Source organism: Periplaneta americana, chromosome 13, assembly GCF_040183065.1.
Source record: "Periplaneta americana isolate PAMFEO1 chromosome 13, P.americana_PAMFEO1_priV1, whole genome shotgun sequence".
NCBI classification, from domain to species: domain Eukaryota; kingdom Metazoa; phylum Arthropoda; class Insecta; order Blattodea; family Blattidae; genus Periplaneta; species Periplaneta americana.
Window position 1 is genome coordinate 157,628,343 of NC_091129.1, and position 23,291 is coordinate 157,651,633.

General features: G+C 35.2%; 1 protein-coding gene across 1 annotated transcript in view; it reads right to left on the reverse strand.

The window, feature by feature from the left end:
- The window catches only part of LOC138711665 (uncharacterized), a 42,077-nt gene extending 25,390 nt beyond the window's left edge, over positions 1 to 16,687 (reverse strand). Inside the window, exon 1 of the mRNA XM_069842797.1 lies at positions 16,616 to 16,687. Coding sequence (XP_069698898.1) covers positions 16,616 to 16,645 — 30 coding nt within the window. The 5' untranslated portion in view covers positions 16,646 to 16,687. The remainder of the gene's footprint in view (positions 1 to 16,615) is intronic.
- Positions 16,688 to 23,291: the final 6,604 nt, after the last annotated feature.

A 23,291-nucleotide genomic window follows, 5' to 3' on the forward strand; every position in this document is an offset into this window, starting at 1 on the left:
TGAATGAAGAGGTAGTAATCAGATTAGAGCTCTTGACGAGAGCAGCCCGGTGATTGATAGGCAACTTAACACAATAAGAGGGGCTCTCAGGGGCGCTTTAGTGTGGTTAGGGGACTTGAAATTGGAGAAGAGGCGAAGACACGAAACTTGAGTGCATGAGGTTGGGAAGCCAAAGTCAATACAAAAAATGAAAAACTCAGAATAAATACGCAATCAGATTAAATGAATGTTGGAATAATAATAATAATAATAATAATAATAATAATAATAATAATAATAATAATAATGTATGTGTATTTATTCACACTGCAAATGGGTATATATAATAACTATAATAATTTTGTATAATTCCATTGTTCGATCTAAATTAGAATATGCTGCTGTTATCTGGAACCCAGTTACTAACAAATATATTTTGTTACTAGAAAAAATTCAAAATAAATTTCTAAAATGGTTATATTACAGACTTTATAATGATTATCCATCTATGAGAGTTATGCTACAATGCTTCAACATTTCCATTTTACTAGTTTGCAAATTCGACGAAATTGTCAATCTTTAAACTTTCTTTATAAAATTATTAACAATAAGTTGGACTGTGTTGGTTTATTTTATTATATAACATTATATGTACCTAAGCTTAAAACGAAATTTCGAAATTTGTTTTACATACCAAGGACAAATCCTGAATCCCACAAAAATTCCCCAGTTTTCCAAATGTTACAGTTATACAATAAACTACATCCTCATCCGAATGTTGATATTTTCATTATGAATTTCTCTAGATACAGAATTATTTGTTATCATATTTTACAGAATATTGTTGTTAGTTAATTTGAAGCTACTTTCACACCTTATTTCAATTTCTCTTTTTTTCTTTCTCTTATTTCTATTTTGTTTCAGTTTTTAATAAGTATATGTTTCCTTTTCCTTGTTTATGTTTTATCAATTAATTTGTTAGTCGTGAACATTGTAATTGGGCTTTGCATGTTATGTTCATCAACAAATGAATAAATAAATAAAATAAATACCCGGTGGCAGTTGTAACTAATTACACTCAATATTGACAATTAATAATAAACACAACTAATAAAAACAATAATAAATAATAATAATAATAATAATAATAATAATAATAATAGTAAATAATAATAATAACAAGGAGCATCCTAAATTAAATGAAGCATGGTCACTTAAAATAACATTTAAAGTAAATCTAATTTGTATCTTAACCCTAAGTTCGAACTAAGACCCACGAGTGTGACAGGTTCATACCTGCACAAGTTCCTTTCGGCACTACACTAATTTCGCTGTCAACTCATTCACTGCACTGATTCTACCTGATTTTACTAACACTTCTAAACATTTCACTGTTCAAATACATTGCACAGCCACTTCACTGACACCAACACACTTCACTTACACAATAGATTTCACTGACACAACACACTTCCCCACTGATACAACACTTCAAATAACAAGATATCAATTACACCCTTTAAGTAGTGTGTATAATATACTACCGTCTATTTTTAAATACATTTTTGGTTATTGGTAAAGCCTTTAATAAGTCTGCGGGTAAAGCATTCCAGTCCCTGATAGTATGATTGAGAAAAGAAAACTTTCCAGTGTTCGTCCTCTGTCTTCTTTCCCTCAATTTTTATGAGTGGTCGTTCCTTGAAGAGTAATTTGGCGGCTGCAACCTATTTTTTATTTCTCTCCAGGCAGGCTCACCTCTGTATGTTTTGAACAGTGCGCATAATCGAATTCTCGTTCTCCGATCCGTGAGTGTGTCCCATTTTAATGGTGAATTATTATGACAACACTTGAGAGCCCGTTTTTGAATCTTTTCCAATGTCTTTATATGTTCTAATCTGTAAGGATCCCAACATGCAGCACCATATTCCATTACTGGACGAAGTAGTGATTTATATGCAATCTCTTTGGATAATAATAATAATAATAATAATAATAATAATAATGATAATGATAATAATAATAATAATAATAATAATAATAATAATAATAATAATAATAATCTCTTGAGATTTAACCAATCAAAGCCAACTGTCAACTGAAATCTTATCGTACCTGATACACATTTGTTTAATGTCTTGTAACATCTGATGTTCAGATGTTAAATATTTATTTTGTTTTCTTAATAGAGTTGGCCATGATATCGCATGATGGCCGTACTATCAATTGAAAGTATTGAATATTGTAATTTATAATAGGCCTATAACCTGCTTCTGTTTGTTATAAAGTGCTTATCAATATATTCGCGAAATAGTCTAATCACAAGAGTGCCCATCTTGTGGATAATTCAATAAATGAAAGTACCTAGTTCAAAATAAAATGTTATAACCTCAAATATTTATTTAATATGATACACCACTAAAATGACAACTTTTTTCTTAATCATTTTTAGCGAAATTTTGAGAGCATGTTTACTATATAAAGGACTAACAAAATCCAAATTTTGAAATCCCAAATGTTTTTGGCTTTTGATTTTTTATATATTATTTTAATGTACCGAAGTACATATGATATTTCCATGCAGATATTCTGCGTCATCATACGATGAAAGAGTAATGGAACGAAGAAAAATTATCTCCGGCACACGGGATTTGAACCCGGGTTTTCAGCTCTACCTGCTGATGCTTTATCCACTAAGCCACACCGGATACCCATCTCGGTGTCGGACAGAATCGTCTCAGTTTAAGTTCCAACTCTTGGGTTCCCTCTAGTGGCCGCCCTCTGCAGTACGTCATAGATGTCTATGAACGTAGGAGCGAAATTCACACTTGTGCTGAGGTGCACTCGTTATGAGTGACTAGTTGGCCGGGATCCGACGGAATAAGCGCCGTCTTAAATTATGAAGTGATTTACGCATATCATATATATTATTTTAATGTACCGAAGTACATATGATATTTTCATGCAGATATTCTGCGTCATCATACGATGAAAGAGTAATGGAACGGAGAAAAATTCTCTCCGGCACCGGGATTAATTTCGCAACTTCTGTTCGAACAGCTGTGGAGACATCGGCCATATTTAACTAACTGTTAAACGAGTTAACTGCCCGAAATCCTACATTTAAAATAAATAAACTGTTAACAATATGTTAAACCAAACTGGTGTTGAAAACATACAATTTTATTAATTAACAAACTGTTTAGAGTTTAACAGTCGTTAAATTTTCTAACAATACTTGGAAAAAACGGCCATAAGACTTTAGACACAGAAAAATGTGTAAACATTAGAAATCTGTATAGCTATAAATAAATAAATGAATAATAAAGAGAATGATTACTCGTATTTTTCCCACACAGTTTATAATAAGAAATTATAAAGGGGATTTTATCTACATTTGTAGCTGGCTAGGGAGAGATGCAAGGAAATAAGCTGACTGCGTAGGTAAACAAGATAAAATATGGAAACACACAAATTGGAAAGAGAAGTCAAGCAATGGAGCAGTACATCAGTGGAATAGAATCTGGGCGAAGGAGATGCGTGGGGAGAAAAATTATGTAAACGACCGGCAGAGATGGGGCGGAAGAGATAAACTGTTCGGGATGCACACCCAGGATGGGAGCATATTGGGTGGATCGTCTTGAAATAGTTGTGGAGTAATACAAAAGTGATCGTCTTCTCGATCAATCATACCCCAGATAGGCCATCCAACGCGTTCTCAAGGCCGAGGATTTGTTTATATAACTACAGGGACATCATTTTATTTTTACTAACATTTTTAATATTAACTTGCCTATACCTCTGGATCAACGCCGTTTGCTACCCCCTTCCACGACTGGAGTTCGATGATACTGGCGTAATATACAAACAAATCACTTTACTAGGTACAGGAGGGGAGAAAAGTAGTTCATCCATTTACGTAAACTAGGAAATATCGCGCTTTTGAGTTTGATCATTTTCATTAGGTTTTTGTTTAATAAAAATACAGTATTAACAATGAGTGTTTTTACTCACGTACTGAGCTGTCTATGTGGACGTATTCATTATGCAGTGTATATTATACTGTCTACAACACATTAGCGTACAATATAGAGAATGAAGTTAAATTGAAAAATAATCATAATATGAATATTTAAACACAATTTTTTTTTAAATGGTGGCCGTTCATTTCGATACAGGCTTCAGTTCTAATGTGCATATTATCGCACTATAGACTATTGTACCTAATCCCAATTACCAGGTTCGTACTTCATATCAGTAACTCATGTTGAAATAATTCTGTATCTACTCTATAAAAGAGTACCTTACGTACTGTAAATTCAATCTTCACTTCTGCCTGACCCGCACACATAAAATTACTCAGACATGCTATCTACTGTCCGTCCAAGTGGTTATGCCGCAGGATCGTAGAAAGGGGGGAAATCACGTGACAGTTAATTACTTAACGAGGCCCTTTTATTTAAGTTATTTTAAACAGTTGTATAATATTACGTAAACGTCCAATTCCTAACAGAAATTAATGTTTTCAGAAAAGAGCTAAGATAGCCCAGCTTTTACAGAGAGGCGTGCAGAAGCAGGTGGGGGAAATTGGGATGCGACGTAGGCTAACGGACAGTACCTGTGCGGAAATATGATTTAATATTGAAAGCTCTTTCGTCACTGGAAAACGCGAACATGTTTCTGGAACGTACTATACTTACTAACGCAGTGCTGTTTACTATATGCGGCTTGATTCTGTCTGGAGGACAGTTGGAACTTCATTAGTAGACGGGGTGGGAATGAAGTACATTAAAAAATTCAGGTACAATAAAAATTGAAGTAAAAATAAAATGATGTCCCTGTATAAGTATAAGTACAGTGATGTTCAATTGCAGTTTATGTCAAACTAGCGACTGATCGTTCACCGCATAGAATGCACTCCCCGCCGACAGATAATTCCCACACCTTCCCCACTACAGTCCTGTCTCTGGTAACTCCGTCGGTCTGATGATTTGGTCAAGACTTTCATTTTCATCTTGTCTGTCTCCATCAATATTACATTATTCTGTATGTATTCGCGGTTACTTCCCATATTTCTTTTTTTTTCAGCTTTATATATTATTTTCTCCATCTTCTTCTCCGCTTCATTCTTCTTATTTCTCATCTCTTTCCTGTCTCTTTTCTTCTCTTTTTATAATGAGTACAGTATTAATATATTTATGCTCGACCATGCCGAAATGTAGTAATTATACACCTGGTAGCAGTCCTTTAATGCATGTCATTAAAGTACACCTACTCATTAAAGTACAGTTGTTCAGCCAATGACAACACAGCTTACAGGTGTTCAGCCAATGACAAGTCAGATTTGTACCGTTATAAAACCGCAAGTATCGATTATTCTCGGATATGCAATTGAAAGAGAATTAGCGAAAAGTCACGGAGGCTGGAAATTCAATACGGTCTGTTACTATAATAATTAGCGTTAATTGTAAATGATATATTCAAATAAATTCAATTTGTCATCTCGTTTTTCAATGTCAAATTCAATAATCAAGGTTATATCAAGTTTAACGGGATTACATCAAGGTCAATGACATTATTGTTCCTCGGAAAAAATCAATACTTTCGCGTCTGCGCACATCTCACAATTCACGACCTAGAACAAGGTCACTTCCGAACTTGTCAGATACAAATAAAATGTATACATCTGAATACTGTAATTTCAAGTTACAAATATGGTCGAGCATAAAAAGTCGCTTGCGCTCGTTTCATAAACATCCATACTCGCTTCTTAATTACTATCATTATAGGCTCGTTGCATAATGTACTATTATGCTCGACCATGCCGAAATGTAGTAATTCTACACCTGGTAGCAGTCCTTTAATGCACCTCATTAAAGTACACCTATTCATTATAGATTAGTTGTTCAGCCAATGAGAAATCACCGTTGTAGCAATATGAAAACGCAAGTATCGACTATTCTCGGATATGCAATCGAAAGACAACTAGCGAAACGTCACGGAGGCTGGAAATCCAATACTGTCGCAGAAGGTTATGTTCTGTTACTATAATAATTAGCGTTAATTGTAAATAATGTTCAAATAAATTCAATTTGTCATCTCGTTTTTCAATTCTAAATCAATTTCCAGGTTATATCAAGACTAATGTTCATGTTATTCTCTAGATTATATCAAGGTCAATGACATTCGTTCCTCGGAAAGAATCAATACTTTCGCGTCTGCGCACATCTCACAATTTAGAAGGTCAGTTCCGCTCCTCACTTACATAACCATAACATGAATGCTTATGAATGATTTCAAGTTAGAAATATGGTCGAGCATAAAAGGTCGTATGAAACTTGCCTATAATGGTAATTAGGACGCTCGTATGAAAATTATGAAACTCGCTCGCGCTCGTTTCATAAACGAACATACTCGCGTCTTAATTACTATCATTATAGGCTCGTTGCATAATGTACTATTTAATGAAATAATAATTCATATCCAAAAGTTCTGCATATACCCTTAAACCTTGCAATTTATTTTCTTACGTTGTTGCCAATTTTCTCTATAGTGTGGGTGTTATTCGCCTGAAGGCTACCCTATTTTTTAGATTCCGTCACGGATGTGACAAGATTTGTGAACTCACTTCACACCTATTAACAAAAAGTGTAAAACTCAGGTCTCTGACTCAAGCAAAAAGAGATTAATTCTCATAGTATCCTTGCGAAACCTATGCAAATCCTATGGCTTACAATTAGTTCACAAAAACACAATCAGTAGCCTAAATCTATACTAATAATAAATCTGTAGCCGAAATTTTTCTGGTAATTTTGGATTTTCCAAAAATAATTGGTCCTAACATATATAATTAACCACCCTGAAACCGAAAATCGCTTTTTTTTTATTTTTGTTTGTATGTCTGTCTGTATGTTTGCTACCTTTTCACGCGATAATGGCTGAACGGATTTCGATGAAAATTGGAATATAAATTAAGTTCGTTGTAACTTAGATTTTAAGCTATATCACATTCAAAATACATTATTTAAAAAGGGGTTATAAGGGGGACTGAATTAAATAAATCTAAATATGTCGCGTATTATTGATTTTTGTGAAATATGTTACATAACAAAAGTTTCTTTAAAAATAATTTCCGATAAGTTTTATTCCATGAAACATTTTGATAGGACTGATATTTAATGAGATAAATGAGTTTTAAAATTAAAATAACTGCCATCTAAGGCCGTGTAATGAATTAAAAAACAAATGACCTCGTCTATAAGGGGCCTTGGACAGCAACAATCGAAAACTATGAAAGATAGCCCACAGAGAATGTTTATGTGATTGTATGAAGTAATATCGGAAGCTAAATTAACCGATTTGTATAATTAATTATTATTTCACCATTGGAAAGTGTAGTTTCTCTAGATGGACATAATGCTATAATGTTATTACAGTAACTTATAATATAATATAATATAATATAATATAATATAATATAATATAATATAATATAACATAATATAATATATGTAATGTAATATTATATAATATAATTTAAGTTATTTGAAGGGTTCAGAACCATAGTGGGCCAAACGCCATTTACTGAATACGTAGAAAACAAGGGTTAAAATTAAGTTATTACCATAATTCAATGGAAACCTATAACAAGTAAAATAAAATATACACATTAAATCTAAATGATGTCAATCTTCATTAAACTATGATTGCGTGTAATAAAAATTATGAAACAGGTCAAAGGAATTGTCATTGCACCAAATGAGTGTCTCTGGACCAAAATGATCGCATTTCAATTATTTGGATGCAATTTAAATTAAGTAACATATTAAACGATTTATCCTTCTATCAAACACGAATGTTCCCTGGATCAAATGTCCTATTTTAATTATGTAATTACTTTATATTTATTTCTAACGGGTGCAGCGGAGCGCACGGGTACGGCTAGTATTTTATAGATGTTTCTCCCATGTCACGGATGTTACAGATGAGTTAATGTCCTCCATTTTTCCAGTTTCAAAACAACTGTGACATTTCTGAGTCAAGTATTCACTTGAACTTTAAGATCGCTAGTTATTATTAACCCAATCTACTTAAAATAAATGGCAGAAATAATATAGTACAGAGTAAAAAGTTCCTTGATCCGCGAGCTCTGAAGTTAACAGTGCAGGCTCCCAAAATATTTCCTCAACAATAACTCCTTGAAAAACATACATTAACAGCCGATCTCTCTATGAGTAAGTGCTGTAAACTTCAGGGAAACAAAAAGTACCCATTACCTAGCCAAGACAACTTAAATTTAATGCTCATAAAACTTACAAACTATTTTCCTTTTGAAAATAAAACATTAGAATATTTAAATTTAGAGCCTAATCTAAACAAAATAATAAACAAATATTTCTGAAATAGTAATATGCGTTACAAGAGCGGTATGTTGACGTTTTCATGTTCGAGGAAAAGATTGAAAAAGCGAAACGTAATTGAGCTTTTTTTAATTTCCGAGAACATGAAAACAAACATACCGCTCGTGTATCGTACATTATTTTGTGCGAAGATCGTTTATTACATACCTGAAAGAGGAATTTCTAATTAGTTGCAATGAAATCTCCATCTTGGTTTCTGTTCAATGACGGCAACTTTGGAAAACAAATATATCTATCTTCAACATTGTTCCTATAAAATGTTTTCTGTGTTTACTATACTGCAGCAGGCCGTGATATACGTCTGTCTTTTTTTTCCCCCCCTCAGTCTATGTTGAGTCTGGAATCTTGTTGATTTTTTAACGGCTTCCTTAATGTTACTTGCATTACAAATGCAGTAACTTTTGTGGTGTTGTAGAGTTTACTTAATTTTTAAAAACAATAATTAACAATGCAATTTAGGTGAAATTCCAATTTATAATTATTACTATATTGAACGTCTTAAAAAATAATATGTTAAAAGCCTAAAGCAGTAAAATGAATATGACGCTTAAGCGGTAAGAAGAGGGAAATTGTTATGTGTGTTACGTTGGGAATACTGAATGTGGTATTTCACACTTGCCGCGTATTGGTTCTGTGCGGAAAACAGGCAAATACGCACGATCTCGCACAAAATACTTTTTCATTTGCCTGGAATGGCCGATTAACAAATGCCAACTGTCACAATCTCACAACACGCCATCTAGTTCACAACAATAGAACCAGTCTCAACAATAGTACACAGGCCTTCGGATTTCAACCAAAAGATTAACTCGCGATATGACTTAAGATGTTAAAGCGAGTATAAATAACAGAGAGAAAAAAAACACGCAGTAATAACAACAGTATTCTGTAAATTACATTTCCAAACTAAACAAAATCATTAAAATCTTTCAAAACTCCAAAATTTAAAAATCGACATTATCTACGAGACAACCTAAAATTTATATTTGCTAATATTTCTCTTTTCTTCCGAGCCCTATACTCTTCCTTACCATTTCCATTCCACTATTCATTGCCCCGTTCCTTACTTCGCCACTAGACTCAAGTAATAATAAAAGCTCGGAACTTGGGGACTTGTGTCTTTGCACGTGACTAAGCGACCGGACTTCAATGTCAACAAACTCCCGCTTCCAGCACGGAGGTACTGTCAGGTCTGCTACAAAAGTGGTTTCTGGCTGCGACAACATATTGATAATATTATGGTAGGTTGAAACACGTAATTTCATAGCATATATATAATAAAAATAAACATGAGAAATATATCAAATTTACTGTTCTGCTGTGTACATTTTATTACAGTGTATGACTACCTACATTCGAAGATTTTTCGGTAGTAGACTTAAAATACTGAATGTTTTCACTGTTACTGTTTTCTGTTCGATTTTCAGCAGTTGCTAGCTGATCTCGTATCTGAGAAAGATAAATATATCCTAATTTTTTCTCGAAAATAGTTTTCAATTAGTGTGTCACTACTAGGGCAAGCCCCTCTACGTTTCGATCCATGGCTAAGGACAGACTTTTCTACAATTTGAGGGACTGCAATGCCTTTCAATGAATTTCGTTTCCAGCCTCTAGTTTGTGTGTGGCACAGCTCACAAAATATAAACTCTCCATTCGAAAAAAATAATGTATCTCCTCCGAATTCTCCACGAAATTCTGTATCTTAAATTTAAAACAAAATGTATTTTCAAACTTCTTTAATACCCATTCGAAATAACACGTATTTTCTATTTCCTCAAACAGACCGTTTACCTTTAATTCTCTGAATGTCATTGGCTTCGACATAACAGTTTCTTCGTCCGTCTTCCTGTCATTAGTTGTGGCCACTTTCTTAGTACACACGACTGTCCCTGAGCACTTGCAGCGTGAGCTTTGTGTACGTTGTACCTGTAACCTTACTCATGCACACGACACAAGTCCCCAAGTTCCGAGCTTTGGTAATAATGTAAAACAAGGTTCGTACGCGTTGAAGGTGCAGCGAAAATAAATATTTCCCAGTTAAACTCGAGCCCAGCACCTTCGAGCAATTATCTACGTTATTAAATTGCGTATTATTTTTAATTATGGTCTCCGTTTACATACACTCCGTGAAATTACATCGCTGTCAGCCGAGCTTTCTCAAGACGTGTGAGTTGGAAACAAAAATGAACGGGACGGCGATGCGTTTCTATTTGCAATGTTCAGAGAGCACGGTAATTAATAATCCCTCCGCCACTCTCGTGCGTTCTCAAGGACAGCTTAATGCTACACCTCTGCTAGCCTGGAATTAAATCGTTTTACTTTGGTACAACCTGCCAACAGTAATAATATTTTGCTAGTCACAACCTGATGATCTTCCAAGAAGACAAGACACTGCACATCTCAATTATAACATAAACCGTGACCAAGCTTTTAGAGAAAATAAAACTGTTGGCGTGTAAAGTTATGATACGCGCTCTATGTTATGTTTATGTTTACAATACACAGAGCTGGGTTAGATTGTCATCAAGGGATTAGGAATATACTTGTAAGTACGTAGTTTAATTGTCAATATTGACGTACAAACGTATACGACCTAGATTTTATGATCGTGTAAGCGAACTTTCCAACCACGGGATAAGTCAGAACTAAAGATATGAAAAATTGACAAACTTTGAAAGAGTTCCGCTAGTTCTCAATAGGTGGCACCATTATTGGGAGCCGTTAAAAAGTGTCACGGAAAATTATTATGTAGATTAAGGATAAATAGGACGGAGCTTCGCAATAATAGACCAACCGACAATTTAAAAAATAATTGCACAAATCTGTTGATGGCAGGCTAATTTAACCCGGAAAAAAAATCAAGAATGAGATATCTGAATTTTCCTGCTATTTATAAGCAAAAATTCGTTTATTATATAAAATTTACCGGTATTTATTTTCATTTTGAAATATTAATTCAACTGCTGGTCTCGTATTAAAATCGGTATTATTTGTGCTATTTTTTTGTAATAATATGAATGTTATAATACTTCTTGAATAAAATATTTTATTAAAAAACAGATGTATTTCAATGACTAATATCTCGAAACAGATTTTTGGCTCTTGGGCTATTATTGCGTAACTCCCTCCAATTGTTTTTCTAATAGACAATATCAACGGTTTCCAGCCAAATTCATTGTTCCTTTACAATCAGTAGAATGGGATGAAAAATTGAATTCTATAACACGAGTATATTTATCTACGATTGGTAACAGTGACTATTATCTTCGCCATCTATTCATAGAAGTAATAACTAAAGAATCCACACTTACGCCAACAAATTATCGATCACTGTCGATTAGTAGGGTTAGATTATTTGAACTTCAGCGTACATACATTGTTTGGACATGGAATATAATTAAAACAAAAAAATACATTAATTTTCGTAGTGAATCACCAGTGTTTCAATTTCAGATAAACAACGTTGAATTGTTTTGTGTCACTTCTGTGTAAAAATCAAGTTGGTGAGTTGCTGAATTCAACGTGAACGTGCTGAGAGTACAATGACGTTCGAAGATATAATTAATCGATAGTGATCGATAATTTGTTCGCGTAAGTGTGGCTTCTTTAGTTATTACTTCTATGAATAGATGGCGAAGGTAACAGTCAGTGTCGCCAATAGTACGTAAATATACCCGTATTATAAAATTCAAAATTTCATCCCCTCTAATGATTGTAAAATAATCAGATTTAGCAGGAAACCGCTGGTACTGGCAATTATGAAAATAATTTTATTCTTATTTAATCTACATAAAGATTTTCCCAAATACATCTTTACCCGTCCTAATAATAGGGTCATTATTGAGTGCGTGATAGAAGTGTACTTATTACCGAAGTATAATCTGCATTTGTCCCAGGTGAAGAGACCGTCACTGCTGCATTCTGGACAACTGGGAAGCTGTTGCTTAGCTTTAGAATATCACTTTAGAAGTTAATATGCATGACATGAAAGTATACTGAGAATTGTGAGCGGTGAAATATGATGCGAATATTTTCCTCAATTTACACCACTAATTCATGGTGTGAACAAGCTGTACGCCGCTACTCAAACATAGTTCCATAAAAAAATACAAGTATGTAAAAATATGTAGCAATTTTCCTATTATTAACTTTCGTGGAAGAAGCGTGGTTAATAGCTTATGCAGTTGTGTCATCTCACAATAGCTAGGTTTACAGCAAGTGTTCCTTAGTTTCGTTGGATAAAATGGGAAGAGCTAATCTTTGATATTATGCATGTTCTCCTATGCTGAAGAATCGCTGTAAGATTCCTGAAGCACACTCTGAATGGCACATGCTTTCTTTCTTAGAGGAGTCACTGCCGTGCTATTTCGTCTCTTGGCATTATTGTAATACAAATCTAAACACGAAAGAAAGTAATTAAAATGTGCAATGGCACTTCTATCAATTACCGAAGTACATGTATCATAGCAAGTATGTTATATTTATTTACACTTGCCTGTCTATAGTCTTTAATTGTAACCACAACACAAAGCAACACATAAAACAATTATTATGTATTAATATTAATACTGATATTTATTAATTATTAGTATGTCCACATTTTACTAACTTTCAGTAATCGGCTCAGAAGCCTTAAAAAAAAAAGAAAAAAATTGCACTATCGGCAATGGCTGTCACTGCTGCCAACATAACAATTAGGAAATCACTACCAGTTGTGTTTTTCAGTACCGAAATTTGAAACGAAGTTGGCAAAAGAAAATTCAACCTTCAAACCAGAAAATCACCATAATCCACTAGGATATGTAGTAATGGGGGGAAAATGGTTAGGGTTCGTCCTTAGGTAAACTGATTCGGACTATAGTGGGCTAACAGTCAGGGCTGGGCAAAATACTGACATTCAAGTATTTGAAATACAAATACAAAATATTTCAAAAAATTGTATTTGAAATACAAATACAAATTGCTTTTAAAAATTAACCAAAATACATTTGTATTTCAAATACTGAAAATACATTTGTATATGAAATACTCGATACAATATAGATATAGGCCTAAAGAAACAAGAATATTACTGAAAATCTAAAATATTATATTAACATTAAAAGTATTTTTACCTCGAAGTTTTATATAAACTCTGTAACTATAATTCTTTTTCCCAGTCAGCAATGAAATTATGCTATATATGAATAATTACTGCTCCCTTTAAAAAAAACAGTTTCTCAAGAAGTTCATCAGGTAAGGATCCCCTTGCTTGTGAATGAATAAATCCTGCAAAACAGAAGAGTCTTTCTACAGGTGCAGAGGTACACAAACTTGTATTATACTTTATAAAAGCTTGTTTCACTGTTGGGTAATTCTCTAGAGTGCACAGGGTTGTCCCTTTGCCATTGAGATGAGATGGCTCTCTGACACTGCCTCACCAAATGATAAGAAGAGGACACAGAATATGTGTGAAACCAGATGAGCAGTTCTCTGTTACACCTGTTTATATCATGTTTGAATTGCAATATTTGAGAGGCTGAATCATGAAGAGAATTACATCGAGTTGGGCAAGGAAACTTAGATGAATATTTCAAGATATCTGATATAATTTCTGAGTATTTGGGTCTTCTAGACGCATTCCATAATGCTGACCATTTATCAAATGTTGGGTGATGGATCCTTGATGTTGTTAGAAATTTCTTTATGGCATTAAGGGAATCAGTTGTGGCAAGAAAACTAGCAGTTCTGAAATGGATAAGCAAATAAGACAAAAGTTCATTCTTCAAATCCAAATCCAAAACTTGAAGGACAAGAAGAAAAAAAAAGTATTTTAAGTATTTGAAATACAAAATTCATCAATTTTATGTATTTAAATACAAAATACTTTCGAAAATTCTTACAAATTACAAAATACAAAATACAAATGTATTTCAAACACATGTATTTAAAATACTGCCCACCCCTGCTAACAGTGATACTTATTTCACAGTATTAATGTAGGTACTAATACGATGAAAGAGTAATGGAACGGAGAAAAATTCACTCCGGCGCCGGGATTTGAACTCGGGTTTTCAGCTCTACGTGCTGACGCTTTATCCACTAAGCCACACCGGATTCCACCCTGGCGTCGCACAGTGGTCTATTTCTCACTTTTACGGGGACATTTGCCCTAAAACTCAACCTGCTCAAATTGTAAAACACTGATGTAGAAATATAGCCAGATAGTTGCGTAGCGCTTCTAAGTATCTTTTAATAGAATCAGCGAAGATAAGAGAGCAGTAACAACACCGTTAAACGGAACAAAATATACACAGCCGTCAGTCGCTGATTGTCAGCGCTTTCAGTTGGTTTTTCGTTTTCTTATAGCAAGTGCTTACTGTAGTATATTGTGAATATTTGAGTGTCATCATGGCTGCTGGTCCTTCAGGTAAATTATGTACTATTTTTATCAACATCTTTTGATTCTATCAACAGTAATCTCACTAGACGTTTTGATTTATCTAGAGAAAATCAAAACTCGAGTGGGATTTAATTGACTATTACACGATTAGAAGAAAGTATATAAAGATTAGAAGTAACGAAGTACTCCAATACAATAAAATATTAATTGACTTACGAAAATACAACTGTCTTCAAATGTATTACTGTACCATCTCAACATTACAAATATTACGCTAGATGCATGCTAGATGGCAGTAGTGAGCGAGAAGTGCTCGATCTATTATACACGATGGCAATGTTACTAGTGAAGAAGACTTTGTTGATTCAGTTTCATTTTTATTAAAATGCAACATTCCACTTCAATTATCCGAATCCCAGTAATCAACGTCACAGATGATATTCAATAAATCTTAACATTGAACAATCTCTGATACGTGACTATCCATAATATCATATAGCGGAAGCTATAACATAACCTAACTAATATACACAAGTGTTAGAAAAGTTTTATTTAACGACGATGACATAAAAAATAAACATGAATAATTTTAAAATGAATAATTATTGAATGTACAATTTTCAAATTTGAATGTGGTTGGTGGTTCAATTGATGTTACATTGGACGTGTGCATAATAGAAGTGGAACTCGTTGATTTAGGCCTACATGGTGTATTCAACTTATTCAGGATTTCCGAATGAATAATTTTAAAAGGAATAATTATTGAATGTACAATTTTCAAATTTGAATGTGGTTGGTGGTTCAATTGATGTTATATTGGACGTGTGCGTAATAGAAGTGGAACTCGTTGATTTAGGCCTACATGGTGTATTCAACTTATTCAGAATTTCCGAATGGTGCTCTTCATTTATTTGTAAATCGGATTTCAGAAGATGCATAGGTATGATCAGTGATATTTATTAATTCTTGTTCTTGAATGCCAATGCGAGTCATATTTAAAACTGCTGTGCATCGACTGGAGTGGTTTGTAATTTTATATATTTTTTTGACGTCCAGACCAGCGCAGTTTCAAATGTTGGCAAACAAAGAAACAAATGCTAGGGACGCGATAAAATTAAACAAATGCTAGAGATGCGATAAAATTAAACAAATGCTAGGGACGCGATAAAATTGTGCGATAAGCAGCCATGATTGGTGGAAATACGTCCTTTCGTACCGTTTTATTGGTCTAAAGTAGTATGACGTAGTAAGAGTGTAATAGTCACTATAATATAATTCATTTTTGGATTAAGTGAGAAAATGCGTCTCAGCGAGTATAGAACTAAATTCAACAGGATGGGAAAAAAATAACCCCCTTTCTTTCGGGCTAAAAATTGTTTAATATTCTTCATTACACCCATATCTATGTTATAAGACCCTTCTTAATGTGCGTGGGTCTGCGGAAGTTAACAATTTTTTATGTTTTACGTTGCCAGGCGTGAGTCAGATAGTGACGCGAATTGACATGTTTGAATTTCTTTTCAACGGAAGTCTTCTTTCTCGAGCAAATACTATCGATGTAAAGAAGCAAATGGTGGACTTCATAACATCGACAGTTCCTCAAATTAAGGAAGAGGAGATATGCAGTAAAATTTCCCTCTTTTCTAACAAATTTTTACGTCCACAGTAGTCCAGAATCCATATTTAGGAGGACAAAAGTAGAAAATGACATGACATCGCTGTTCTAGATATTATGCTAATGGGCAGATTTTGTTCTTATTTGTTTGTATTCGTATCAGAGCAATTGAAATACTTTACTGGACGATAAGCTGTTCCAAGTCGTGTCGGCGGTACTCACCAGATATCTGCACCGCAGCCTGGTTTGCATGGTCGCTCGTGTCACTCCTTCATGCCCTCGTGCGTCGCCCTCTCTGGTTCTTCGCAATCGAGTGAAGCCGGAGCACCGCTTCGCCCCCGTAATATAACCTCGCCACTTTCTATTTTCTGGAGGTCAAGTGCTCTGATATCGCCAGATTAGTGTTTGGAAACAAGTGCGTTCTGTCACTCTCTTAGCTATAAAGTTCCTATTAAACTGAATGCCTTCAGCTCTTGTTTAGTGAGGATGGATTTCACTGTGTTCACTCCCATTTGTCAAACAAGTTCAAGGACCTCGACAATCTCGGCTGTGAGTGAAATTCTTTAAGCTTTCTCCTGTTCCTGTAAGATAAGCGATTCTTTCAAATTTATTGTGCTATGCATGGTAGTAGAAAGAAGGAAACAGGCAAAATTGAAATTCTTGCAGGATCCAGTTGAGGAGAAGAGAGATAATTATTTCAATGAAAGACGGGAAGCAAGTCGTACACTTAGGAATAAAAAGAGAGGTTACTTGAAGGAAAAATTAATGAGGTAGATACAAATAGTAAGAATAAAAACATTCGAGATTTATATAAGGGTATAAAGGAATTTAAGAACGGATATCAGCCAAGGGTAAACGTGATCAAGGATGAGAATGGTGACTTGCTTGCAGACTCTCCATCTATCCTAAACAGATGGAAAAACTATTTTGCGCAACTACTAAATGTACATAGGCCAAATAGAAATGATCGGGACGAAATTGGAATACAAACTGCTGAGCCATTTATACCCGAACCCACGCTTTCAGAAGTCGAAATTGCGATAGAAAATCTGAAAAAGTACAAGTCTCCAGGTATCGATCAGATTCCAGCAGAATTAATACAAGAGGGTGGAAGTGCATTATATAGCGAAATTTGTAAACTTGTAGTTGCTATTTGGGAAAAGGAAATTGTACCAGAACAATGGAAGGAGTCCATAATTGTACCTATTTTTAAAAAGGGGGACAAAACCAACTGTGGTAACTTTCGAGGAATATCACTTTTGTTGACGTCGTACAAAATTTTGTCCAATATTCTTTTGAGAAGATTAACTCCATACGTAGATGAAATTATTGGGGATCATCAGTGCGGGTTTCGGCGTAATAGATCGACTATTGATCAGATTTTTTGTATTCGACAGATAATGGAGAAAAAATGGGAGTATAAGGGTACAGTACATCAGTTATTCATAGATTTCAAAAAGGCATATGACTCGGTTAAGAGGGAAGTATTATATGATATTCTTATTGAATTTCGTATTCCCAAGAAACTAGTTCGATTAATTAAAATGTGTCTCAGTGAAACATACAGCAGAGTTCGTATAGGTCAGTTTCTATCTGATGCTTTTCCAATTCACTGCGGGCTAAAGCAGGGAGATGCACTATCACCTTTACTTTTTAACTTCGCTCTAGAATATGCCATTAGGAAAGTTCAGGATAACAGGCAGGGTTTGGAATTGAACGGGTTACATCAGCTTCTTGTCTATGCAGATGACGTGAATATGTTAGGTGAAAATCCACAAACGATTAGGGAAAACACGGAAATTTTACTGGAAGCAAGTAAAGCGATCGGTTTGGAAGTAAATCCCGAAACGACAAAATATATGATTATGTCTCGTGACCAGAATATTGTACGAAATGGAAATATCAAAATTGGAGATTTATCCTTCGAAGGGGTGGAAAAATTCAAATATCTTGGAGCAACAGTAACAAATATAAATGACACTCGGGAGGAAATTAAACGCAGAATAAATATGGGAAATGCGTGTTATTATTCGGTTGAGATGCTCTTATCATCCAGTCTGCTGTCCAAAAATCTGAAAGTTGGAATTTATAAAACAGTTATATTACCGGTTGTTCTGTATGGTTGTGAAACTTGGACTCTCACTCTGAGAGAGGAACATAGGTTAAGGGTGTTTGAGAATAAGGTGCTTAGGAAAATATTTGGGGCTAAGCGGGATGAAGTTACAGGAGAATGGAGAAAGTTACGCAACACAGAACTGCACGCATTGTATTCTTCACCTAACATAATTAGGAACTTAAAATCCAGACGTTTGAGATGGGCAGGGCATGTATCACGTATGGGCGAATCCAGAAATGCATATAGAGTGTTAGTTGGGAGACCGGAGGGAAAAAGACCTTTAGGGAGGCCGAGACGTAGATGGGAGGATAATATTAAAATGGATTTGAGGGAGGTGGGATATGATGATAGAGAATGGATTAATTTTGCTCAGGATAGGGACCAATGGCGGGCTTATGTGAGGGCGGCAATGAACCTCCGGGTTCCTTAAAAGAAGCCAGTAAGTAAGTAAGTAAGTAAGTAAGGTGAAACCATTTCACTTTACTCGCCAAATACAATTTAGCTCCAAATATTTTTGTAGGCACCTTATTCTCAAACACCCTTAACCTATGTTCCTCTCTCAAAGTGAGAGTCCAAGTTTCACAACCATACAGAACAACCGGTAATATAACTGTTTTATAAATTCTAACTTTCAGATTTTTAGACAGCAGACTGGATGATAAAAGCTTCTCAACCGAATAATAACACGCATTTCCCATATTTATTCTGCGTTTAATTTCCTCCCGAGTATCATTTATATTCGTTACTGTTGCTCCAAGATATTTGAACTTCTCCACCTCTTCAAAAGATAAATTTCCAATTTTTATATTTCCATTTCGTACAATATTCTCTTCACGAGACATAATCATATACTTTGTCTATCTCTTTATTTGCTTCCAGTAAAATTCCCGTGTTTTCCCTAATCGTTTGTGGATTTTCTCCTAATATATTCACGTCATCCGCATAGACAAGCAGCTGATGTAACCCGTTCAATTTCAAACCCTCTCTGTTTTTTTTTTCTTTTTTTTTTAGTAGGTTATTTACGGCGCTTATCAACATCTCAGGTTATTTAGCGTCTGAATGAGATGAAGGTGATAATGCCGGTGAAATGAGTCCGGGGTCCAACACGAAAAGTTACCCAGCATTTGCTCATATTGGGTTGAGGGAAAACCCCGGAAAAAACCTCAACCAAATAACTTGCCCCTACCGGTATATTCACCTTGCAGTTGGGAAAAATCTAAGAGAAACCAAATCAAGTAATCGTTCTAAGTGGGATTCGAACCCAAGCCCGAGCGCACTCTCGGATTAGTCTACGGGTTCCATTTGTTACCCGCAGGCCAAGCTAGTGGACGCGAATCCCTTCATTGCACCAAACCTGGTCAAAGTTTGTGATAAAATGAAGAAAATAGACTTATTGTACAGATAATTAATTGGGTTCGTATTGACAGACCGTGAATTTCAGTGTGGATCCAGGAAGCTGTATTAAATCTAATGAAAGGGAAGCTACTGTCTATGGAAATAAGTAATTAATTAAACCGTGGGGACCCAGAGGAAGTGACCATAAACTGATTTGAACCAACTGAATTAATTGCCGCAACTTCCCGCCATGATTCTTCTCATCTGTTAGAGCTGTAAATGATTGCTCATCATTCATCTGGCCTGGGTTCGACTCCATTTAGGTGACAGCGTTACTTGTCCAGGCTGAAAATGGAATACATCGTGCCGACACTAGAGTGTCACCAAATCTTGCTTTCTTCTTAGAATTAGTTAAGCACTGTTTGAAATATTAGAATTGTGTTTCTTGTACATACTGAAGCTTCCAACTTTAATCCTGCAGATATTCAAGGCACTCATATATGCAAAATGCGGACAAATTCGTTGTCCAAATTTCGAGATGACACGAGGCACAGATTTTACAAGTCTCTTCTGTGGTATAATGGTTATCATGCCGTTTTCAATAACAAATTTATTTTTATATGAAAGGACCCTCCACTCAGATTCTAAGAAAAATAAATCTTTGAGAGTTTCAGGAAACTTTCCTTAATTATTACAATTACATACGTATCATAGCGTGCACTAAGAGGAAGCCAGAAAATGGGAAAGATTGGAGAATGCTGGGTTTACAGTGAAATGCCTGTCCTTGGGCCGAAAACTATAATGTAACTCATATTAATGTCATTGGTTTAATGATAACAGCGAAAGAGGCCATTCTAAAAGAAAGAAAGCAAGGATTGATGGATGGACGGAAGAAAGAAAGAAAGAAAAAACGAAGAAAGGAACGAAGGATGGAAAAAGGAAGAAAAGAATTTCTGGATGGATGGAAGAGAGAAGAAAAAGGAAGAAAGGAACGAAGGAAAAAAAAGGAAGAAAGATTATGAATGAAAGGAAGAAAGAAAGGAAAGGAGAAAGGAACGAAGGAAGGAAAAAGGAAGAAAGAATTATGGCTGAAAGGAAGAAAGAAAGGAAAGGAGAAAGGAACGAAGGAAGGAAAAAGGAAGAAAGAATTATGGATGAAAGGAAGAAAGAAAGAAAGGAAAGGAGAAAGGAACGAAGGAAGGAAAAAGGAAGAAAGAATTATGGCTGAAAGGAAGAAAGAAAGGAAAGGAGAAAGGAACGAAGGAAGGAGAAAGGAAGAAAGAATTATGGATGAAAGGAAGAAAGAAAGGAAAGGAGAAAGGAACGAAGGAAGGAAAAAGGAAGAAAGAATTATGGCTGAAAGGAAGAAAGAAAGGAAAGGAGAAAGGAACGAAGGAAGGAAAAAGGAAGAAAGAATTATGGATGAAAGGAAGAAAGAAAGGAAAGGAGAAAGGAACGAAGGAAGGAAAAAGGAAGAAAGAATTATGGATGAAAGGAAGAAAGAAAGGAAATTAGAAAGGAACGAAGGAAGGAATAAGGAAGAAAGAATTGTGGATGAAAGGAAGAAAGAAAGGAAAGGAGAAAGGAACGAAGGAAGGAAAAAGGAAGAAAGAATTATGGATGAAAGGAAGAAACAAAGGAAAGGAGAAAGGAACGAAGGAAGGAAAAAGGAAGAAAGAATTATGGCTGAAAGGAAGAAAGAAAGGAAAGGAGAAAGGAACGAAGGAAGGAAAAAGGAAGAAAGAATTATGGATGAAAGGAAGAAAGAAAGGAAAGGATAAAGGAACGAAGGAAGGAAAAAGGAAGAAAGAATTATGGCTGAAAGGAAGAAAGAAAGGAAAGGAGAAAGGAACGAAGGAAGGAGAAAGGAAGAAAGAATTATGGATGAAAGGAAGAAACAAAGGAAAGGAGAAAGGAACGGAGGAAGGAAAAAGGAAGAAAGAATTTTGGATGAAAGGAAGAAATAAAGGAAAGGAGAAAGGAACGAAGGAAGGAAAAAGGAAGAAAGAATTATGGATGAAAGGAAGAAAGAAAGGAAAGGAGAAAGGAACGAAAGAAGGAAAAAGGAAGAAAGAATTATGGATGAAAGGAAGAAACAAAGGAAAGGAGAAAGGAACGAAGGAAGAAAAAAGGAAGAAAGAATTATGGATGAAAGGAAGAAACAAAGGAAAGGAGAAAGGAACGAAGGAAGGAAAAAGAAAGAAAGGATTGACAGACGGATGGAAGAGAGGACGAAAAAGGAAGAAAGGAACAAAGGAGGAAAAAAGAAAGAATTGATGGATGAAAAGAAGAAAGAAAGGAAAGGAGAAAGGAACGAAGAAAGGAAAAGGATTGATGGATGGAAGGAAGGAAGAAAGAAAGGGAGAAAGAAACGAAGGAAGAGAAAATGAAGAAAGGATTGATGGATGGAAGGAAGAAAGGAAAGGAGAAAGGAACGAAGGAAGAAAAAAGAAAGGATTGATTTGATGGACGGAGAAATAAGGAAGGAAGAAAGAAGGGAAAAGGAATAACAGACGGAAGAAAGGAACGAAGGAAGAAAAAAGGAAGAAAGAATTGATGGATGGAAGGAAGAAAGAGAGAAAGAAGGAAAGAAAGAAAGGAAGAAAGAGAGAAAGGAAGGAGGAATGAAGGAGGAGAAAGAAAGAAAGGATTGATGGATGAAAGGAAGAAAGGAAAGGAGAAAGGAATGAAGGAGAAAAAAGAAAGGATTGATTTGATGGACGGAGAAAGAAGGAAGGAAGAAAGAAGGGAAAATGAATAACAGACGGAAGAAAGGAACGAAGGAAGAAAAAAGGAAGAAAGAATTGATGGAGGGAAGAAAGAAAGAGAGAAAGAAAGGAAGAAAGAAAGAAAGAAAGAAAGGAGGAATGAAGGAGGGGAAAGAAAGAAAGTATTGATGGATGGAAGGAAGAAAGAGAGAAAGAAGAAAAGAAAGAAAGAAAGGAAGGAGGAACGAAGGAGGAGAAAGAAGAAAAGGATTGATGGATGGAAGGAAGGAAAAAAGAAAAGGAGACAGGAACGAAGGAAGAGAAAAGGAAGAAAGGATGGGGAAAAAGATTGATGAATAGAAGGATTAAAGAAGGAAAAGGAAGAAAGGGAGGAAAGAACGAAAAATGAAGGAATGGATGGATGGAAGTAAGAAATGAAGGATTGAAGGAAGAAAGTAATTCACTCGCAATGTTGAAAATAGGAATATGACGGCAGACGACGGACGGACGACAGAAGCAGGTTACGGAGGAGCAAGCTCGGCGGTGGACCCCGCTAAGAGCAGCGGTTACTGCAGGGAACTACACTTTTCCATTAGCGCTGCCGATTAGTATTGGTTCTGGGAGGGACCGGATGCTACTTTCACTGCCATTGCATATCGACTGGGTCCACTTAGCAGGTTCGGTCCGACGGAAGATCGCAGCTATTGCTTCCCATAGTTCAACAGTCTGATATCAGTGC